Source organism: Monopterus albus, unplaced genomic scaffold, assembly GCF_001952655.1.
Source record: "Monopterus albus unplaced genomic scaffold, M_albus_1.0 scaffold455.1, whole genome shotgun sequence".
Lineage (NCBI taxonomy): Eukaryota > Metazoa > Chordata > Actinopteri > Synbranchiformes > Synbranchidae > Monopterus > Monopterus albus.
In genome coordinates this window covers 38,457-62,411 of record NW_018128335.1, presented here as the reverse complement: position 1 = coordinate 62,411, position 23,955 = coordinate 38,457, and the positions used below count along the sequence as shown (strand labels likewise).

Sequence of the window (23,955 nt, the reverse complement as noted above, 5' to 3'; positions counted from 1 at the left end):
TTACCTTTATTGTTCAGTATAACATGACCCATACAATTTAAATAGAGGCAGCACTGAGCAACATTTACCATCTAAATGGCTTAAAATTAGTCATTTATATCACAGAGGATGATTCCTTTATTCACAATGGTTACTTGGCCTTAAGAGCTTGTCTTAACCTGATTCATGATTTGGATGCTGAAATAAAATAACACCACTAAGCCAAAATAGTTTTGGAAAAACACTGATGAATATCATGATCCCATAGTTTCATTACTGGCTACATTTCCCAAAAAATGAATTCCAGTTTCACCTGATTCATAGACTGTTCACAGACCACTGTAATATCTGATACAAAAACAATTATTTTTCAATCCAATTGCCAAATGCACAATGTGTTTGAATGACAAATACTGAATGGAAAAAGTGGAAAATCACAGACCTGTACTATGATATTCAGATGCATCTAACATAGGTCAAGGTGATAAACAAGAGCAGATATGACTTCTAAAACGTATCGTCTAAACAGTTTCCAAGATTTTACAAAAGCTGTTTGCAGTAAATATTTGTCTGATCATTTTCTTTGAAAATGTGTTGCTTGTTGCTGAACATCACCTTGTTTGTGCCTGTCTATTAATTTGTCTGCATTTTTCTACATATTTTAGCTTTAATACTTTAGGGTGAACCACCACAAGCTATTCACAGAGGTAGTCCCTGACTCTCCTCTCTTTCAGTTCATGTTTTACTGCCTAAAATCTGGTATCGTTATACTACTACTTGTATGTATGTGTACGGTTCATAGATACACCATCAGTCATTTTTGTCTGTTATACACATATTAATTGGAGAGTTATCATCACTCTGTGAGAAGTCGTCATTCTTCACATTGAAAGCAGACTCCTCCACAATCTGAATCTGCTCGTGCTTTCGTTTGTGAAGCCTCAGACTTTGTGAGCGGCTGAATCCTCTCCCACAGATGTCACAGCTGTATGGCCTCTCTCCCGTGTGAAGCCTGAAATGGTTTTTGAGGCTTGAAGCTCGTGTGAAACTCTTTTCACACTCGGGACAGTCAAACTTCTCTCCAAAGTGGATTTTCTCATGCTCCCTCAAGCGGCCAGACTGATTGAAGCTCCTGTCACACACTGAGCAATGGTAGGGCCTCTCTCCTGTGTGTGTGAGCCGGTGTCTGTTCATGGCACCTGAGTGGGCAAAGCTCTTCCCACAGTCTGGGCAGGAGAAGGGCTTCTCTCCTGTGTGGACTTTCTGGTGACCTTTGAGTTGACCTTTTTGTGTGAACTGCTTCCCACACAGAGTGCATTGATAAGGTTTCTCTCCAGAGTGAATTCGCATGTGAATTTGCAATGCAGACATCTTGTGACAGTCCCTTCCACAGAGCCCACAGCAGTAAGAGCTCTTCAGATTGTTGTTAAACTGTTCCTGCACTGGTGATGCTGGAGGACTGCCTTTGTCACTGTCAGCGGCCTGATCGGAATCTTCTCCAGACACTGTAGAAACATAAATAGGAGCTGAAACATGCTAGTAATGCTGAAGAAAAACGAAACATCTGATATATATACACCTTTTTACTTGTTAAAATACTGTTTGCTGTGGGATACAACATGGTGTATAATTGAAAGGCCATCATATGAGATAAAAAAATGATAAGATGAACAGCCTTCTATGTGTGTACTGCACAAGCCTTATTGCCAAAACAACGGATGCAGTAAAGGCCTGCACAAATTCATGTTTAAGAACTCTCAGAGAATGCGACAAGAAGGGAGTCCATGCAAAGGTTAAAATTAAACAAACACAAATGTATTAACACTAAACAAAAGCGGATGCCAGGTGTAAAGGAAGGAACAACCCAACACAGCACATGGGCCAGGTTTTATAGCAAAGAAGGCCCAGGTGAAGTTGATCAGCTAACGACTCTCCCATATCAGCCAATCCTGCCAAGGCTGGCCAAGACAATGGGAGGGACGTCACAATTGCAGTTAAATAAAACAATACCTATACAGTGGATTCATATCTTTTATAAGGAAATTTCACAGTATTTTTCTTACTGTTGACAAGTTCCTCTTCTTCCTCCTCCTTTACTGTGATCCTTATTTCTGTGTTGCTTTCCTCATGCTGCTCTTCAGTTGCCTCTGGCATGGTACAATCTTCACAAGCAGACCCCAGACCAGCTTTTTCTACTGGGGAAAACACACATACACACACACACAGTAGAGTAAAAACAATTTGCAAAGTCATGAATGTTTTTTTTTAAATATATAACAAAAATCTGGAATCTCGTGTTCACATACCACACAGTGGTTCCTCTTCTTCCTCCTCTTTCACTATAACATTCATTTGAGGACTGGAAGTGATGTCCTTCTCTGGTTCTTGCAGGTTATTTATATACTGAGCCGCTTTGTCACAGTGAAAACCCTTTGAGAAACAGGGCTCAACTGAAGTGGGTAAACACTGCCTGTCAGATACCTGTAACAGTTTCATAAGAACAAATAGAGATAACAAAGGTGTTATGAGGTTGTAAGGAAGAGAAGAAAGTTTGAAATTGCTGTGTATTGTCACTACCTCACAGCTGATGTTGTTGGCCAGGTCTTGCTGGGATAATTCACTGCCTGCAGCCTGAACTGGGCCTAAGATGTCACCTGTAACTGGTCCATTCTTGTTCTGTATACAAGACCGTTTGTGGTTTCTGAGTGTTCCTGCCAGTGAGAAGTGTCTTCCGCAGTCTGCGCAGGTGTACGGCTTTTCTCCTGTGTGAATCCTGGTGTGTCTCCGAAGTTCTCCGGGAGCTACAAAAGATTTATCACACTGTGTGCAGCTGTACGGTTTTTCACCAGTATGAGTCCGCATGTGAGTCGTCAAGGTCCACTGCTGTGCAAATGTCTTGCCACAATCAGAACAGTGGTACGGTGTAATGCCAGTATGAAGGCGCTCGTGTCTCACAAGTGTACCTGACAAGGCAAACCTTTTGTCACAGAAAGAGCACTGGTAGGGCCTCTCTCCAGTGTGAGTCCTCTGATGATCTCTCAGCTCGGCTGCTGAGTTACAGCTCTTGTCACAGTCTGAACACGGGAACTTCTTCCTTGTAAAACCCGCAACAACCTCAGAGTGCATCGCCTCTAAGTGAGTCTTCAGGTGCCAGTGACGAGAAAAGCTCTTCAGACAGATGGAGCAGTGATACGGCCTCTCGCCAGTGTGTGTCCGCCGGTGTAGCCGGAGCTCCCCCTGACTGGCAAATCTTTTCTCACAGAAAGTGCATGGGAACGGCTTTTCCCCAGTGTGGACCCTTTCATGAATCATGAGCAGCCCCTTCTCTGGAAACCTCTTCTCACACATGGAGCAGGGGAAAGGCCTCTCTCCTGAATGAGTGCGTAGATGGCGCTGAAGTTTGGAGGCATACGGGAAGTCTTTGCCACACACTGAGCAGCTGTGAAGAGAGGATGGCTTTTCATTGTCATTGTGAACAAACATCTTTGAGGACGCCTCGAAAACTCCAGTGCCAGGGATGGCACTCTCTCCTGTATGAACACAAAAACAAGAACAAGGCTTTATTTAGGAAAACATAAAGCAAACACTTTTTTCAAAACTATAAATCCCTGAGGACAAGCAGCATCTTCAGCAAAGGTGGATAGATATGTCATATACATAGAGTCAAATATAAGTCAGTGCAATAATGCTTTTCTGCTATTAAAATGTTTTAAAGGTATACAGATATATCAGATAACTGCAAATATGCACATTTTCAATTGGAAAAAAGAAAAAAAGAGCAACTTGGGGGCAGTTGTGGCTCAGGAGGTAAAGCGGGTCGTCTCCTAACCGGAAGATTAGCGGTTCGATTCCTGTCTTGTCCAGTCCACGTGTCTGTGAGCAAGACACTGAAGCCCCAACTGCTCCCGGTGATGACACCGGTGTGTGAATGGCCAAATAGTGTGAAAGCACTTTGAGTGTGCACTATACAAATACAAGTCACTTCATATTGGCCAATACCATTAAGTGATCAGAAGTAATATTATGAGAGAAAAAACATGATCATTGCATTTCTAGTCAGAAAAATTAATTAAACGGAAATGCCTGGAGATGGCTATGCTGAATTTGTGATTTTATATGATTAATACCACCCTAAAGAGGCAGCTCAGATAAAATGTATTTGTTTGTGAATCAACTGAAGTTTGTTTGTGAATCAACCAGCCCGATGTAGATAATCACAACACTTATTTTCACCATCTAACATTACCATGTTGGTTGACGTGTTATTGCTGCTATATCAAGAACACTACTGATGTAGCCTTTGGCCTTTGAAGCTAGTGTTTGTGTAAATTCCCCAAGTACTATGTGGACAATTCCATTCAGATTAATATTAATTACAGTAGTAGTCTGCAAACTGAACATCCATCCATTATCTATACCAATGATTTGGTTGAATTACAGCAGAGAGGGTTCTATTATAAAGTATACCCTGCTGTTTATGTACTCACTGAGATCTGAGAAGTCCACTTCTTCCCCATCAGAGTTGATCAAACCTCCAATTTCTTGCTGATCTTCGTCAGTAAGGATCACAGCAGGTCCAAAGTCATCTGGGTTTTCAGAGCCCATCTCTCAAATAAACAATGTTGGAGAGGTGAACAATCAGAAGTCAGTCAACAGGCAAATAATCATTTATAGCTAGTCAGTAAATTTATATACCCAAAATGTCACAGCTATTACAGGCTATTACAGGACTAACACAAATCTAGCACTGAAAATGTAAAGATGTCTTACATCTATGGTACAGAAAGAAATAATAACTATGTGATAGTATTACAATGTTCAGGCCAATATTCATTAAGTGTCTCTGACTGCAACTTTATAATCTAGTACTAAAACGGTGTTAGGTATTTTTAGTCAGATATTGGTTAGATACTTTATGTATTAGAAATGTTTAGTGGAGATAGGATGTCTAGTTAGACTGTTAAATGCTTAGTCATGCTTATGAGTTTCTACAGGGTACATCTGGTCAAGGATAACTAGAGAGAAGAGTTGATGACTGTCAGCAGACAGGGTGTTTAATATTATTATTATGATGTGTATAACTGTAGCCTTAGCCATAATATGTTCTTATGTTTAAGTCACGACATGTTACTAGAGGTCGTGTGAGAATGTTTTTAGTTACACACCACTTAATCAACAGACACACACATTCACACTGATTTGCTTCATGTTTTGACTACTGCTATGACCAGCTGCAGAGCTGGTAACAGAGATGTCTCGGTTGACGTTTCTGTGTAGTATGGGGCTAGCCCAACCGAGGGGATATAATGTATAGGCCTGGTGGGTTCAGGGTCTTTCATCTTTCATCTGCCTGCGTGCAGTTTGGAGGTGCAAGATACCCGAGCGTGTAATGTTAATTTTACCTGTGATCCTTTGAATAAATCAGCACTGTTTTGAAGTTACTTGGACTGCCTCATCTCTCAGAGTTAGCAATGGTACAAGAATCAGAGACCTACAACAGCTTAAGTCTCAAAAACACCAGTCCAACTTTTAGGCAGACAATGAAATTAATCAAAACAACTAGATCAATCATGATCTTCCTGCTAATGTCAGTCTTAATGTTCAGGAACCGAAGGAAACAGAGAAAGGCTAACTGCAAAATGGAAGCCAAATAGATATCCAGCGTCTGATATAGGCCAACTCCCACCCAGCCGGCTCTCCACCGGGGGCTTAACCTTGGTGGCTCAGAGGAGCAATACACACACTAATATATTAAAACTAGTTAAGAAATAAATTATTAAAGGTGATGAAAATCAGTGAACACGCTAAACATTAAAAGCTTGTTTGAAAAGATGTGTTTTTAACGCTGACTTAAACGCTGCCGGCTCAGTTATCGAGCGTATATCTAAAGGCAGGGAATTCCACAGCCTAGGGCCATAATGGTCCCAATCACATTTCTTCAGGAAACTTACCAATTCAGGGGTCAAATATTTGCAATACTTATATACATACAATATATTAAATAATGTTGTATAAACCCATTACTGATGGCTGTTATACACAGACATGACTTTATTTTAACAAACAGTATAAACCAAGACTGCCTTGACAGGCAAATCTGGCAGCCAAAGAGTCACAACTTTCCTTTCCTTTAGCCATTAATATATCTTAAATATATTCAGGGTTCTTCTAATCAAGATTAGCTGCTCAACACAATTCTTGGAAACATTTATGACACTGGTGGTGGTGACATGAATGAATTATACTACTACTTCAGTTGTTCTTACGATTTGCAATGAGCCATGGAAAATATTTAGTAGACTAAATCAGGTGTGCTTTAAAGCTGCAGTGTTAGTCAATCATTTCTGTCACTTTTCAAGCAAAATGTTTTGACAATTTCTGGTTAAAGCTTCTCAAATGTGATGATTTGCAGCCTTTTATTGGTATACAGTATCTTATTGAAAACAGAACACTCTGGTTTTGGATTGTTGGACTAGCATCTAAAAACATAATTTTAGACTTTGGACTCTGGATCATTTTTAGTTTTTCAGCCTCCTGCTATTTTCAGTCAGGGGAGTATTATTGTCTACGGATGGGGGTCTACACAGCAGTGCCTCCGCCCTGGAAGACAACCATTGTCCTGCACAAAGACACTTCAGCAGGGCTTTGGGGCTTGAACCTGGGTGGGCCTTGAAGCTGATGGACAGGTTACCTTAAAGGACCTATCATTACCATTCAGACACATAACAACCAGTAAATGGGCATCATTATTGGGTATGGTAACTATGTCAAGAATGTATCATGTCAAATATTTTACTGCCCTTTCAAGCGGTTTGGGCGTCAGAGTAAACAATCATCTCCACCGAATAGCCCAGCTAGCTCAGTAGCATTAGCTAGGGACTAGGTTTTGCTCCATAGAGATTTCACGTTAACTGTGATTTAAGTTTGTCAGCAATCTAACTGACTAACCTGTTGGTATCTCTGCTGTCATAATAAAACACATTACATCAGGAGCAAACACACGGTGCAGTACACACCCAGTATTTGACCTGCGAATGAGACGTCGGAGTCGTGATGTGACCACCACTTTGGTCAACGACCACCTCTGCCTCGAGAAAACTATTAGCCAGCTAGCCACTGACATGGCGTTTACTAGCTTTGCTCGTCTTAGCAACTAGCTAAGTGACCACCCAATAGCTTAGGTAGCCACCGAAGCTACAGCCGCTAATCAACAATAAACAGCTCCGACAGAGTCACCGTAGAATAAAGCATGAAAATAATTGTGCTGCAAATTTTACCTCCGTTCGAGTGACACTCGCTAACTTAGCTAGCTAACAACAGACAATAGACATTTTGACCAACCTCAGCATAGAATTTTTTTTCCCCTCAGGTAAAAAGTAGTCGCACGATACAAATTTATTGAAAGTACAATATGGCAATATTTCTACTTTTCTCTCATCTTCATGCTCAACGCCTAAACAAAGCCCCTGATCAATCACAGCTAACTCAAGACTTAAGTTAATTTAGCGTTTGGATCTTATAACCACCTTTCTAGCCTTAGCTGCTAACCACCTTACAGTAGTGTCGGAACTTCCGGTTGGCTTTATACATCACAACAAAAGCCTTTATTGTCGTTTCTCAATCTACTACCCATTACTTTTTTAACATACGTACACAGACATGAATACCGTGTATAATACTGACACCACTATGTAATGCCGCAAAATTGTACTTTACGATCTAAAGCACGTCAATAATAAAAGGATCATCAGTGAGTGATTATGTATTTTTATTTGATGTAGTTTAAGAAAAATAAGACAAATCCTTGATGAGAAAAAGTAAATTGACAACATACTCATTGGACATTGGAAGAAACACTGATCTACACCATTTACATAGTGAAAGTCCTGCATTCAAAACTTTTAAGTACACAAGTACTCCAGTGTTATCAAAATAATAAAGTACTCAAAGTTCTCATTATACAGAATGGTCCATTTCAGAATAATATACAGTATATTGCATTACTGGATTATAATTGGTGACACATTGGTAAAGGTGGTAAAGGTGGGAGTAATTTCAACCTACAGTATTTGTCTATAAACTCTAGTGGAGCAGAGCATTAAAAGGAAATATTCAAGTACCTCAAAATTGTCCTAAATCACAGTACTTACTTACATGTCTCTTGGGTCAAGCACAGGAAAGCTTTCAAGTTGAAAGATTTTTTTTGGGTGATGCTGGATTTCTCCTTCTGCAGATTTTCCAGACAACCCGAGTAAAAGCTGGGGCAGAACACACTGGGATATACTTCAGGATTCCCATGGAGGAACTAGAGGACATGGCTGCAGAATAAAACTCATGTGGGCAGCTTTGCTTACCAAGACCCAGAAGGAGGTAAGATATTTAATAGTGCTGGATTGATTGATTCTGTTTGAAGCCAAGTCACCGGTTCCCCAAACGGATCAGCAGGAGGTGCATATGATCAAGACGAAATGTGGCATGAGAAAATATATTTTTCACAGCTGTGACTGAGTTGTCTCACACAGGTGTTAACATTTTCTGTGCTTTGCAGATAATGCTGTTACACCCACTATCAACTTTGTTGCCATGACAAATTAACAAGGTTGTTATCAACATGCATGAAAAGGAACATGCAGGTCATGCTCTAGTTAATGCTCTTTCACATCTCTCCTTTTGCGGCTATTGTAGTTTCCTTGATTTTGAGGAAAATGTGAAATACATTTTGTTTGCCTTCAAAACCGGAAAAGGTCTGGAAAACACAAGACTACAGTAAATACTAAAATAAAGTCCTAATAATGGTGTACAGGTAGGTAACTACCATTATCATCCTACTGAATGTCATTATTATTATTTTATGAATTAAATTCTGACTAAAGCAAGTACATATGAATGAAATATACTTTACAGGCAGTATTTTAAAAGTGCAAAATTTTGTCACCTCTGGAGTCAAGTTGGATAAAAATGTCTTGTCAAATGTCTGGTTCAGGTGAATCACACAAACATAAATGTCAATAACAATGAATACAACATGATTTACTTTTTTGATACTACAGTCTGACAAGTAGCAATGGATCAGATCGTACACGACATGTAATTACAACATGTAACCATATTGTGTACCTACAGTAACTACTAATATTTGAACTGTAACACATTTACTTTTCCTTTTTATCATTTCAGTGAATTCCCTAATGACATTGATTGTTTACCACCAACAGCTGCTGTTTTGGTCTCCCCAGAGGTTTTACTGGCGGTTTTGGCTTCTTGTCATGAGTCTTCAGATGCGCTCGGTAACCTTGATAGTAATAGAAACACTTGCCACATTTATCACAAGTATATGGTTTTTCTCCAGTATGAACTCGCAGGTGAACTTTCAGAGCACATGCTCTAGAGTAGCTTTTACCACAGATTGAGCAGAGATGAGTCCGCTCTCCAGTATGTGTTTTGAGGTGCAAACGGAGGTTGGAGGATTGTGCAAATGCTTTCCCGCACTGATCACAGTGGAAATTCTTTTCTCCAGTGTGCGTCAACTCATGTTTTTTAAGTGCATCTGCTGTGAGGAAGCCCTTTCCACACTCTGAGCAGAGGAAAAGAGATTCTCCAGAGTGAATGCGCTGATGTAGTTTAAAATAATACTCATTTTTGAATGTCTTGTCACAGTCAAGACAAGTGTAAGGCTTTTTGTGACTCTCTCTGTGTTTTTCCAGTTGTTGTTTCTGAGGGAAGTCCATGCCACACTTTCCACACACGTGAACTGTCACAGGAGATTCTTTAGGAGGACTCCTTTCTTTAAGTAAAGTCCACTTTGGTAACTCTTCTGTGAAAACAAAACAAAACAAAAAAAAAAACAGATTTATAGTTCATTCTTAGACATTTTTGCAATGTTAAGGACTGGTCACAGGAGCATTTTTAAAACTGCAAAATGTCAATGCGACATGAATTCATATCAGTGGAATCACCGCAATTAGTGGATTCGTTTGCACCAAGGAAAACGATTGTACACTGCAACTTATTAGTTGTGTTGCACCATCAACATTTATTCCACCTCATTTGTCAGAGGATAAGCTGCTCCAACAAAGGAGAAATGGTTTGCAGGCAGTTATGAAACAGCAGTTGATGGTTTATGAATGAACTGCGTTAACTTTGCATCTTTTTAGCAACCGAGGTAACTTATTATTGACCAAAATGGTGTACATTTTGGACAGTAATAATAATAATAATCATCATCCTAGGCATGAGTAAACACCACAGTACAGAGAAATAGAATGACGGTAGCATGTTAGCTCACTAGCTACAGTAGTTTACCAACTGGCCCTGAGAGACATCAAGAATATTGCTTGGAGGGACATGGAGAAATTTTCCTGTGCCACTTTTTAGTGTGACCAGGCCTTCAGTCAGCGGAAAACAAGTTCCAAAACTTATTTCTTAGTTATAATTTGTACCCATAAATCAGAATCCGCACTTTTGAGCAAAAGAAGACTGTAGTGACAAGACAGTATCAGATCCACACAACCTACGTTTTATTTGAGGAAAAACCTACTGAAAAACTAAGACCTTGCCATAAAAACATATAATTAAAAACAAATGTGTAGTTTGAAAACTAGGAGCTTCCTGTTTGTTCTGACCTCTGTGAACTTTCATGTGAGTCTTGAGGTTTCCACTCTGGGTGAATCCTCTTCCACATATGAAGCACTTGAAGGGTCTCTTTCCAGAGTGAATCACAAGATGTCGATGCAGGGAACCATTGTAAGAGAAAACTCTTCCACAAGTCGGACAGCTGTAGATCTTCTTGGACCTGCGAGGCCCTGGGAATTGTCTTGGTTCCTCATGTGGATTTTCCCGAGACTGTTCTTTGAAGCCACTGTGTTCTAGACTTCTTGCTGTTTCTCCTAAAAAATAAAAAATTAAAAAAAAATCTAAGATAGTGTGAATATGGCAAAAGCAACAAAGCACTGAGTAAAACCGATATCAGTTTCACTTTAAGCACCATATTTTCAGAGTACCTGCTTTCTAATTAAACTGTTGCTATCAAACACACACAACCAACATAGATCTATATATCTAGATAGAAGCACAACAATTCATTGTATTGGAGACAGTCATATTTATGAAGATAAAGTCTTACACACTGACATGTAGTCATTGAGGTATTACAGACAGAGGCAATAATTTTACAAACATTCTAGCCCGTTTCATTTGGAAGAAAAGCTCTCTGTCATTTAATCCACAGTATTGAGCTACACAAAAAAGGCTGAGTTGCGCTGCTTCAAAGTCTAATTCTAAACATAAACTCAGCATACACATTTCCGTGGTCATTTATTTTGACCCCTAGGTGGATTTGTGGTCACTTGAAGCTTCAACACAAACTATTTTTTTGCTTCATATAGCTGGAAAGCTTCGATGCTTCAGCGAGGCTTGATCTTTCCATCACTACTGCTGAGCTGCAAGAACATCACTTTTTAAACCAGGCTACCTGGAAACATGTTTAAACGTTTCTTTCCTCTTCAGACAACACTCTACTGGGTTACTTCGCAGGCTTTAAGTCTGTACTAAAGACTTTCACACTAATATTGGATAACTGACGTTAGCTAGAGGCCAGCTAGCATGCCGCACTAACTCAACCTTTGCTGGCCCAACACTCACCTCATTCGTGGCATTTTATCATGTTAGCTTCAACTCACCTCCCTGAGTCTCGTCATCTCCACAGTACATGTTTAGAGAAGTAAATCGTCTTTTTGCAAGTAGAGATAGAAGCTAGCATATAACGCTAACAGATGCAAGGGCAAGCTTAGATTGTGATTCTTCTTCTTCTTCTGGCAGATAACGAACCAATGATTAAGGCGCATACCGCCACCTACTGCATCGGAGTGTGTGGGGGTCAATATCTGACGCTATCAGATAGCGTTTGCAACATGTGTATGACATTATATATGCGAAATATAGCACCGCTTTAGCAGCATCTTCACTTCACTCTAAACCTTATTCCTCCAAGGATTCACAACATAATACTGTCTTTGAACATTAGTCGAGTTGTAAAGGTACTGTAAAAATAGATTTAAAAAAAGTCACCACTGTGACCTTTAAGGGGAACCCCAACATAGTCTATTATATCATTATATTACATTATAAAACTATGGTTGTTTCATTATAAATTTGCCTACCTGTCCTCATTAGATGCTGTTATGATTGCAAAATGGCAAAAATGTAGCACACACATAATAACACGAGTTGGCATTTAACTCGTATACAACCTGAGACAGCTCCTAGCATGACTGTAGAGTCCTAGTTCTGCTAGTGGATCATGTCAAAATCACTAATTGTAACAACTGTGGTTAGATATTGCAAAGCAAGACACAGAGCATAAAGAAATCAAAGGAGGTAAAAGGTTTTTGTTCAGGATGTTGTGCTCCATTAATATCATCTGTTAAGGGTGGTCTCTAAGATAAGTGTATCAAATCCTATAGTTTATAGTGTAAAGATACTGTACATTGGTTCTAATGTAGAAAAAGAGACATTTTCTTAAAAATGTATGTATTCCATCAACAAGGATACTGTGCATAATTATTTAACATTTAGTATTAGTATTTGGCATGCAGGATACAAAGGCACTCAAATTTTACAGATGGGCTACTGAAGTAAACATAAAAACATGGGTACAAAACATGGATACAAGAAAGACAACACAGTAAGCTTCCAAATAGTTCTTGGCAATGCACACTGACCATGTAGGGCATATTTTCAGACACACTAATCACTTCTGCTGTAGGTGGGAGGAATGGAAAGAAGCACATTTTACTGCAATATTTTCAAACACAGTCAACAACAAAAAGACTGCATCATCAGATCAACTGTTAGACATCCAGCCTAGCCTGCTGCTTCGGTCTACCGAGCTGTCTGGTTGGCCCGATGCGTCTTCCAGCATGTGTGCGCTGATGCTGCCGCAGACCTTGGCGGTAAATGAAGCTCTTCCCACATTCTCCACACTTATAGGGTCTCTCCCCAGTGTGAAGCCTGTGATGCACCTTCAGTTCCTCGGCTCTAGAGTAGCCTTTTCCACAGACACTACAAATGAAAGGCCTGTCTTTCATGTGGGTCTGGTAATGTGCTGTTAGATATGAGTTTATCCGAAATGTCTTCCCACAGATGGAACACGCGAATGGCCTCTCCCCTGAGTGCTGCATCTCATGCAGCTTGAGAGATGAAGCTGTGTGGAAACCTCTGCCACACTGGGAGCAGAGAAACGGTCTCTCCCCGGTGTGGATCCGCTGATGGATTTGTATGTAGCTCTCATTGATGAATCTCTTGCCACAGTCAGGACATGAGTAGGGCTTCTCCTTAATGTGAGTTTTCATGTGTTCTTCCAGCTTTTCTTTTTCACTGAACTGAATGCCACAGCGGCGGCAGAACAGAAGCTGTGATGCACTGTGCTCGACCGTGTCTGATTGAGCAGCTGTCTGTGTATGTGTAGTGATGTGGTGTGCTTGTAAAGCAGACTGATTCTCACATTCTTTTCCACAGTCCAAGCAACGGAGGGATGATCTGATCCTGGACTCTCCCGGCAAAGTCTTCAAGTATTCAGAGAGTTCTGATGCTATAGGATTCACGTCATCAGCAAAGTCTGCAGAACCCTTGCGACCTTTACAGAGATCAAGGAAAGACAAGCCATGTTTCAGGGTTTATACTCTTCAGGAATAACAGTCTTTGCATTGTTTAGTACTTTTACTTGAGTTCTAAAATTAGTTAAATATTAATGAGTTTCAAATGAGGACCTTAGAAATGTATCTAGGCTTTCATTTGTGCAAATGTTTTGGTCAGTCATACAAAAGGTGCACCACTTACAGATAAATAACATCTGTATTTTTACAAAAATTTAAATTATGAATACATAGAAAAAGTAGGGTTTCAGCAAGTCATTGCAATAACAATCCTCTCAACCACCACCTTCCTGCTCCCATTAAAGACAGCATTGGAAAACTGGCTTACTTGTGCGACAGATTCAGCCTGCTCAATGAACTCAATCTGTCAACCACATCAAACCAGTGTCTGTACGTTGGACCAAAGATGGCATGTAAGAAAAAAATGCCACTCTCTACGGTTTTGGTATTTAAATTACCATTGACTGCATCTTTATGCTGTTGAAGAAAAGCAACAGAGTGATGTTCTGTCAATCAATAAGCAGTCTAGGCTGTTCAGGTCATAACCCTGCCCTGAACAACGCAGCTACATAGCAGTCAATCAGTAGCAAAGAGCTAATGTAAACAACAGTCTATGCAACGTTTGCTAACATTAGCCAACGCAGCTACATAGCAGTCAATCAGTAACAAAGAACTAATGTAAACAACAGTCTTTGCGATATTTGCTAACATTAGCTAACTATAACTATAACTATAACATTAGTTTGGCATCCAAAGAGGAGACTTAGAGCTTCAACAGGACCAATTTAGATGTTGCTGATATTTTCCCAATTAACAAGAACTCCCAATATTAATAATAATCCATCGGTAAACACGACCCGTGCCTGAATAAGCAGAAGAAAACAGATGGATGGATGATTATATAATTAAATATTTAAGATCCACACATGAACTTTACATAATATCAGAGGTGTGGAACAATGACAGTGTTTGCCAATATCATATAAAGAAACAGTTTATGGGTAAGATTACCGTTTACAGATTACAAATGGACACTAATATTTTTTCAAGACCTGTAGACATCTTGTCATGTAGACAACTGCAGAGCAGTCACCACTAAAAATAATTTGAATTAGTAGACATAATATAAAAGTAATTAAAATATAATGCTGCTGCTCTTATCACTAAATCTTAGCTACAATAATTTTGTCTGGTTTTCTTTGTGCCCATTCTCATATTGCCAAAATACTGCAAAGCCCTAAGAAAGCAGGGCTGTAATTTTGATTGTCTTATCTTTTAACTATGTCATTTCCTAAACGTTTTATGTCTAATATAATGGACTGGATCAGTGACCCATAAAATTTTTTTTAATGTACCCTCTTAAGATTTTTTGGGGGGGTGACAGTGGTGCGGTGGGTAGAGCACTTGTCTCCCAACCAGAAGGTCGAAGGTTCGAATCTCGGTGCCTGCAGTCCACATATCACAATGTTACAATGACAATAAAAATAAAGCTTCTCTTCCAAAATCTTGCCTCACACACTGAAAATGGTTTGAGCCAAATGACCGAGCACTGTTCAGATGATCTCTTACCTAAGTGGACCTTGTAGTGTGTTTTCAGATTTCCCTTCTGGTTAAAACCCCGACCACAGATGGAGCAGCAGTACGGTTTCTCGCCTGTGTGGATCAGCTCGTGCCGCTCTAGTTTGTATGCATGAGGAAATTCTTTGCCACACACTGAGCAGTGGTACTCAATCTTCTCTTTGGGCTTCTTCAGGAGCTCTGGAGGTATTTCTATTGGTATACAATGCATCTTTCTGCCAGGGCGCTTCTTCCCTATATAGAGGGAAAGAATTTGAATTACAAGGGTAGGGTGTTAACTTAATGCTTACAAAATGAGCTTGCAGAAAAAAAAACCCCATCACAACCAAAAAGGCTGTGTTCAAATTTACACTGTAGTGATTTTTGTCCACTCATTATGTTCTTCACCAAAAGTATTTTCTTTTTAAATACTGAACTGATAGTAAACTTAACTTTAACTCATTAATAAACTCCCAGGTCACTCCTCCACGTTGAAAAAGACTGGTCTGCTCATAGTCAGACCAATTCCACACAATTCAATTCAGTTCAGTTCAAGGTCTACACCTTACTATTATTATTATAAAGGAAAAGCCACACATGCCAAACTTTGGTATTTGATTATCATACAAGTGATTTTTACATGTTAAGTTTCCAGAGAAGCATGCAGTCATAGTAGCAATACTTTTACTAAGGTCTACATTACCACTTATTTCCCTAGTTAGAGATACTATGCTGCTTACAACCTCTGGTGGACTGTTTTATTTACTCTTACCTACTGAAAGATTAGCATTTTCTCCTTCTACGGATGGTTTAACGTCTTTCCTTCTTTTGTAAGGTCGCTTTGCTGTAAAAAAAATAAATAAAAAAAATAAAAAAGCTTTAGTTAAAACATAAACCACTGTTAAACTGCCATATGAATATGAGCTGTGTATCAAAAATTGGCTCAGAAATGGATTCAAGATATTTAAACACCAGTTACATAGATAGATAGATAATCTAACAGAAAAGGCCTGGTTAAAGGCATTGCCTATCTTTTTGAACGGTTGGAGGTTTCATGTCTACATAAATGCCTGTCACATGTTTCTCCTCCTCCCTCTGACTAGCTCTTTTACTGCTTCACTCAGCAATTCTTTTGTTTTCTTGCTCAAACAATATGCAATAAACCATAATCAATGAGCTAAACAGGAGTCAGAGTCAACTATCACTTGTAAACCACAGTTTTTCTTGTCTTACCAGCAACACGATGGACAGTTTTTGCATTTAACTCTTGTGATTTCACTATGGTGGCCAAATTTCTTTTTCTTCGGGTACGCCTTGATACTATGAGATAAAAAGTAGGCCTTATTACAACAAAATAATAACATTCAAAATGATCATTTCACATGCATAAGCATGTATTCAGTCACCATAAAAATCAAGAGGAACACTCACTTCCAGGCTCTGCCTCCAAGTCTTCACCAGACAAAGGTGGAGTTTCTGAAATTCTTCTTCTACTCCTTCTCTTTGCTTAGTAACATAGAGAAACAGCAGGAAATATCACTATATACTGTATATTATACTGATACTGAATTGTGAATACCCCAAAAAAAAAATCTACAAATCTGATGAACCTGAATCCCCTGCATGTACTAATTAAATCAAAATTGTAAACATGCATTATATCAAATTTCCATCAAATCACTCACCAGGACCTGCAGGAACTTCTGTCTGTGCATCTGGGGCATCCAGTGTCACCAGTTTTATTTCTGGACCCTTGTTCTTTCTTCTGTGTCTCTTTCCTGCTAACATCATGTGCAACAACACAACCCCAGAACTGAGTCATAACTATTATTTACAACCTGTACAACAGTTTTAAATGTTGTGTTGATTTCTGTTTACCACAGTACAAGCGTGGAACAGCTTTCATCTTTACTAATCTCTCTTTTTCCTCCCCTTCTTCCCTTTCTTCATCTTCCCCCACAGACACAACTTCCATGATGAGTGTTGGACTACTGCTCCCTGTCTGGCTTTGGCCTTGCAGCTGTGACTGGAGAAGTACAACACCCTGTTATCATAATCATTACAAATCATCAAAAATATACCCCCAAAACCGTTACTTAATTTATTTCAGGGTCAAGGCACATGTTAATTAACATCACTGCAAATATTCCAGTGTTAACAAAAGGCCAATTTTTAACTGCTGTCCTTAGGCCAGATGATAAATTAGCCTTTAAAATAAATTCAAACCTTCCCTGGGTACCAGTAATTCAGCCTGCAAACAGAGCAGAGATTGAAACTATTCTGTAACTGTCAATTAGTAATCCTGCCTATTTATCTACCCTGCAGTCAAAGTGATGACCACTTCCGCTGATAACCCAGTTTTGGATTACTACTGTATTTCAGAGTTGAACTTCAAAGGTTAAATCAGCTGTAAAACAGAAGATGCACTGTGCTACTCCAGTAATTGTGTGTGGCTAAGTCATAATGTCAACATTTAGACAGCAGCACTGTGGGAAGTTTTCAGCTGTTCTTCAGCCCACAACAAAGCTCCTATTTAATCAGACAGACGCTGCACAGACCTCAGACAGAAATAACATTTTTGGGGGCTTTGAGTACCCCTATGAAAATTCATTTCACAATTGGATCAAAATGCTAATGTGCATAAAATCTTCCTCCAGGAAAACTCACTGCTCATTCACTCATTCTTTCTTATTTATCAAACTGGAAAAGTTGCGTTACAGAAAGTTTTTTTTTTCCCGGTTTAGGGCAGGTATTGACTCAACTCCATGTTGACTTCTGGAGGCTGTATACAGCATGTGGTACTATTAAATTGTATCCCAGAAATCAGAGGTTTTGAGATATTATCACCCTTATCTATATCTTTGTGTTGCAAAATGTATAAGTTAGGACAAAGTACCTTGCTAGCCTGAAGGCTTTCTGTGCAGTCAGAGCCTCGGTCAGGACTGTCTCCTGTAAAAATCAAGACAGCTGGCTCAGGCTTAGACATACAGTACCTGTCATGACAACTGTTGTTCAATATCTTAAACATTATTTTAAAAAGTGCTCCGACCTTAAATAAATAGATGCTTTCAAAGAGAAGAATAAGGTGAATGTAATGATAAACTAAATATCATACTGAGTTATGGTCATCCATTCAGTTGTGACATAATAATGAAAATAAAAGAACTAAAGCTCTGTATAATACTGGTTTCATAATTTAAAAAGTTGTTTTAGGAAGGCAAATATATTTAGTTGCCAATTTTTAGGAAACAATTTTAACTGGTGCTTAAAATGTTCTGCCATGGGAAACCAAAACAAAGCGGTCCCTTGAACAAGAAATGTGTAGTGCTTGAATGAATCAGCGCTTTATAATGAACATGCAGGTATGAATAACTTACTGGCATCCCACTCAACCACCTCTCCGTCAGAGTTGATTAAACCACCAATTTCTTCATCTTGTTCCTCTTCTTCCTCCCCTGCCTGCAGTCTGACTGTCACATGGAGTGTTTGTTCCTCTACATTTGCAGATGCCATGTCGAGTCCACGTGACATCAGGGGCTTTCGTTCAGGAGAATCCTCAATATACAACACAGTTCAAAAAGGCATTTATTTTCTGTATCCACAAAGTAAATCTGACAAGAAGTCACACCAGCCATTTCTCTCATTTGGTTGGCATGCATTGTGATACACTGTGGCAAATGGACCTGGCTGCAAGAACATTTTCCTACTCTTATCACAAATCTGTTACTTTTTTGTGGCTGTGCATTCTGTACATGATTTGTATGGCAGGTCGCAGCCACTCGTGATTTTCTATTAATTTCATAAAGAAATTCTAAATATGAGAAACTTGCTGACAGCTTGTATGTGCCACTTAAGAATGACAGATATTCTTGCATGAGGCCTATTGTGACATTATACAAGTGCATTTACAACTAACAAATAAATAAAATAAGCAAAACCTAAGAGAATTTTAATTGAAGTCATTGAAGAAATGCTGACCAAATGAGCTGAAGTTTAAATGGAGCAATTTCTGTCATGGAAACTCATCAGGAAATCAATAAGAAACTCAACACAACTAACTTAAGTAGCACCAAACTATATGGTTATTTCCAGAAAATATTCTATTATTATTATTATTGGAAAATATTTATGAGATTTGCAAAATAATGCATGACCACAACCATGAATAGATGATAAGAAAAACAATTTAAAAATAGAAGATTTTGATAAATTACTGACATTTGAAATATTTCCAAAAAGTGTTTCTACATACTGTTTGGCAAGGTGCTGATCGTTTGGTCTCATGTAGTTCCACTTCTGTTTGCAAAGATGTGCTTTGTTTTACAGCAAGGCTCTGGTCTTCGGGATAACAGCCCTCGTCTGTGCATGTTTGCTGCTGGGATTTCATGTTTCTTGTGGTACGGGGAGTAGCCTCGCGTACTGTGTAGGAGAAAGTTTTCTCTCCATTGTCATTGCACTGATGCACAGTCTCATTTCCCAATGCCTTCTCACATATAGAGGAAATCTTAGGTTTCTCATTAGAGTCCATGAGCATGTGTCCCTGCTGCCCCTTTCTGGCAGAGGAACTCTGCCCATAGACAGTGGGGCTACCAGGCTCCTTAGAGCATTTCTCCACCCCTGAATTTCCTCTCTGCGGTCTCTTTATTCCATATGAAATGCAGCGCTCCTTCCCACATGCTTTGAGGTTTGGATGACAAGTATGTGCAGAAGCAACCTCTTTTTCTATCTCTGCGCTCTCATCTGGGAGTAAGATTACAAAGCAAAACAAGTGTGAAAATCACAACAGACTAACTCTATGAATGTCATGTAGTAAAGTGACATGGGTATTTAAGATTTTCCACTCACGATTTTCACTCACAATCCAGCCTTCCTCTTCTTCTTTGATGATCACTTGAATGTCTGGAGTCTCACAGTTATAGTCTGGGCTTTCTAGTGCTTTTTTGGTCTCCTGCTGTTGCGAATTCTTGTCATCATAGTTTTCATTTAGTCTCAGTGACAGTGGATCTTGTAGTTCAGGATCCTATTAAGACATCAGGACACCCATGCTTAGTAATCAGATGGTAACATTACCTACACACTTAAGAGTCCACAAATATCCAACATGTGATGGGAAGGGGAAAATGCTGCAGGCTACAATAACACAAGGTTAATCTGGCATGAAAGCATGCTCTCTAAATTCTTCATTGGCAAAGAATATACACCTTCCACTTAAAAATGGTCAGGTTTGACAAGTAATTCCACATTCAAGACAGCAGAATAAAACAACAACATCCTATTGTTGCAACCTGCGTGCATTCACTGATTATTCCAAGAACGTCATCCACATTGATAGGCCTGTAATTCCCCATTAAATGTCTATTTTAATATCATAAGGTGCACATGGTAGAAAGGTGCGCAGGAGAATGAAATTATGGAAAAAAGACAGCGAAGTCCTGCAAGTGAGTGGTATTTAAAAAGCAAAGTCCAGTCACTAGGTTTGAAAGCAAACAAAAAAGTAATGCAATCAAATCAAAAGGGGAGGAAGTAATGTGGAGTCAAATTTGTTTTTTGTACCCTATGATCACAAATCACAAATTTCCCTCAGGGAGCTTTACAATCTGTACAGCATATGACACACTTTGTCCTTAGAAATAAGAACAGATAAGGAAAGGATAAGGAAACACTGGCCCACAGTATGAAAGTATTTATGTACCTATCCAATAATTTGTTTTTATTGTATTCCATGAATGTTGAGACACCTTGCTTTTTCTCTTTTTATGGATGCAATTCATTCATCATTAGCATCACAAGTTTGTAACTCTTTAACAATTAAGCAGATACAAACAAACTCTACGGGCTTTAAAGTTTGATTCTATTTAGCTTAATCTACTATGTTATTGTTCATATCTAATTGTATTCATATAGATCTGCAGGAAATAGGAGATTTGGAAACAGTATATTGATAAAGTGAAAGATATTGTAGAAGACCTTGAAAACCAAGTTGGTACAATAATGTTCTAATATTAAGATATTATCCCAGCAGTTATGTTATACCCATGCATTACTACAGACCTGTATACCTGAGTAATGTAAATATATAGTGTACATTGATCCATTCTATTATAATTTGTGCAAACTCAGCAGAGCACAGGGTTTCAGACATTTTATAACACCACACGGAATGCAATTTAATACCTTTTCATGGTCATAGAGGTCAAAGAACAATGGAAAATCAGGAGGGACAATAAAACATACAATTATGTATTAACAGTATGAATATATTTGCATTTGTCACATTTTTTGTCTGTACTTCCCTGCTGTATATAATGCTAACTCCTACTGTAGCTAATCAATTAACACAACCTGGACCCAGAGAGGCTGTAAAAATATGATGACTGGAGAAACGAATTAGAAAACTATTGCTAAAACACTAGTTCCTGCTATATTTGATACTGTTCATTATCCGTTGATAAGATTCCTCACTAGTATACTGACACTGTTTGCTAATGGTGTGATGGTGCAGAATGAAACGCCATAAAAATGAAGAACACCATCCTGCAGAACAATACACTGTCAAAACAATCGCACTTTTAGCATATACTGTAGATGAATAACCTATGTTACTGACAACTACAGGCAGCAAGAAAACATATTCAAGACTTTTGCAATTTAAAACTTTTTAAAACCTTCTATAGCCTTTATTGAGCTAATTGAATTCAATGCTCTTAAAGCTTTTCCAGACCTGCAGATAACCTAAAGCACCTTGCTGTACAGAACCCATTAATACAGCGTATTGCTGCGGCAATACCTGTGTATAGCAAATATTCACCGTGTGTAGGAATTATACACCAAATCTAGTCTCATAATTTTCTCTTTCTATTTAATGTCTATTATTTACAGGTTAAATTGTCATTTAGCTACTTTCTAAGTGCCCTTTGGCTAACTATCCATATATCTTCCGACTGGATTTACTCAGATTACATTTAGCCTAGCAAATGTAGTGTGGCCAAATATAATCCATCCATCCATCCATCATCTATACCGCTTTTTTTTTTGATATCATGCAAAATTTAGATATTTATTTTAAAAAGCTGCCAGTTTTAGAGCATCCGCAAAATGACCTGCACAGGCGACAGTAATTTCGCCCTAAGGTACAGTGCTGATAACGTTACCAATCTTATATGCATAAACGCAATATTATCATTAAGGTGCTGGCTTAAATAGACTTGTTTTATTACGCCAACTGTCATTATTCTAGACACCTTGAGCTAACAACATATGATATCATATCATATCATATAACGTTAAATCTGTACTAACTTGAGACTTTGACACAAAGAAGCCCTACTACTTCAATAAGTAGTTAGTTTTGAACTTATTGAATGGAGCGCTAGTTGATTTATGACAACCACCACCAGCTAATTAGCTAGCTTTTAAGCCATTATTACTATATTATTTTGAGCAGTTATTAAACGTAAGAACGAAACAGCGTTAATATTTAAACCAATGTCACCCTAGTCGATCCACACCTAACAAAGCACTTCTTATTTAACTACATCCCAGCTTAATTAACTAAGTCTAGCTATAATAAGCTACATCCAGCAAACGACAGCCTGCCGTAACGTTACAATGAAATTATAACGTTAGCCTGAATGGCAGCCACGTTACCTCAAACATACTGCGATGTGTTCACCCGTTTTGAAGGACGTCATAAGAAAAGCAGGATTAACAGTAAATAAACCTAAATTGTTGCGTTACTCTGGTTGAGCAGCTGTCATAAACTAACCCACTACTGTCTGGGTTAGCCAAACTGTTGTCGCACCTTCTTCTTCTCTGTTTTTACCATCTGTGATGGCGGATCACAAGCTAATCGACGCACACTGCCACCTGCTGGGCAGAACCAACATATAGCCAACATAAAATACACCATAACTCCCAAGCATACTGATATTCAGCTAAAGGCCAGTTTATGAAGGCAGCAGTGTATAAATAAAATAAAGTAACCTTTAGTGAGTGTAAAAAATATGTAAATATTTGACCATATACATAGATTAGGGGGGATGATGAGAGAATGGGTCCTGGGCACAGACATGTAAATGAGTCATACACTTAAGGTCAGTTTGTAGCTGCATTACATTAACATTAACAAAACATGTGCCAATCTGCATAAGTACTTTTACTTGTGGTAATTAAAGTATATTTTAACATTAATACTTTTGTATTTTTACATAAGCAAAATTTTGAATGCAAGACTTGCACTTGTAACACAGTGTTTCTGGCTGTATTGCTACTTTTACTTAAGTAAAAGTGTTTCTTCCAGCACTAGTTAATAGGTGACTGTTTCATTAAGCTCGTGGTCGAAAATAAAGACTAGAATCAGTGACCTTAGCTGAACTTTGAACTGCAGCTGCATTTAGAAGCCACATGGCTCAAATCAGCTGGGCTTCAGGCTTTACAACATCATCGAGGACCGACACAGGTCGAAGTTGTCCTCTCTACTCAAGCTACATACACAGGTGAGCGTGTTACCACTTAGTTAGCAGGAACCCACGTGACACACTGATGTGCCTCAGTGTGTGTGTGTGTGTGTGCGTGCGTGTGCGCGCGCACAATTAGGTGGCTGGTGTGTGTGTGTGCGTGCGCGCGCGCGCAATTAGGTGGCTACACTTTGAGGAGCAGTTTCCGCTTTATGCCATGGAAGTGAGGCACTGTACTTGTGATGCACCTTCAGAGGTCTGAGCAGCGAGCAGAGCTTCGCCCTCGGCTGTACTCCACCGCTGCCTGGTGA

General features: G+C 39.0%; 2 protein-coding genes across 2 annotated transcripts in view; one reads left to right on the top strand and one right to left on the bottom strand.

Moving 5' to 3' along the window:
* Positions 1 to 23,031, bottom strand: LOC109952346 (zinc finger protein 850-like). The gene is made up of 20 exons (XM_020587381.1): positions 22,836 to 23,031; positions 20,034 to 20,208; positions 19,441 to 19,928; positions 18,566 to 18,752; positions 18,085 to 18,137; positions 17,067 to 17,214; positions 16,874 to 16,969; positions 16,620 to 16,694; positions 16,422 to 16,508; positions 15,961 to 16,032; positions 15,201 to 15,443; positions 12,834 to 13,612; positions 11,658 to 11,730; positions 10,602 to 10,865; positions 9,171 to 9,793; positions 4,467 to 4,584; positions 2,557 to 3,509; positions 2,286 to 2,460; positions 2,043 to 2,174; positions 1 to 1,484 (listed from the first exon to the last, which is right to left on the bottom strand). Exons 1-20 carry the CDS (start codon positions 22,842 to 22,844, stop codon positions 790 to 792), a joined length of 5,445 nt encoding a protein of 1,814 aa, XP_020443037.1. The 5' UTR covers positions 22,845 to 23,031; the 3' UTR covers positions 1 to 789.
* Positions 23,032 to 23,577: 546 nt separating this feature from the next.
* Positions 23,578 to 23,955, top strand: part of LOC109952343 (bifunctional apoptosis regulator) — an 8,669-nt gene continuing 8,291 nt past the window's right edge. Inside the window, exon 1 of the mRNA XM_020587379.1 lies at positions 23,578 to 23,683. The gene's annotated coding sequence lies outside the window, so the exon portion shown is untranslated. The remainder of the gene's footprint in view (positions 23,684 to 23,955) is intronic.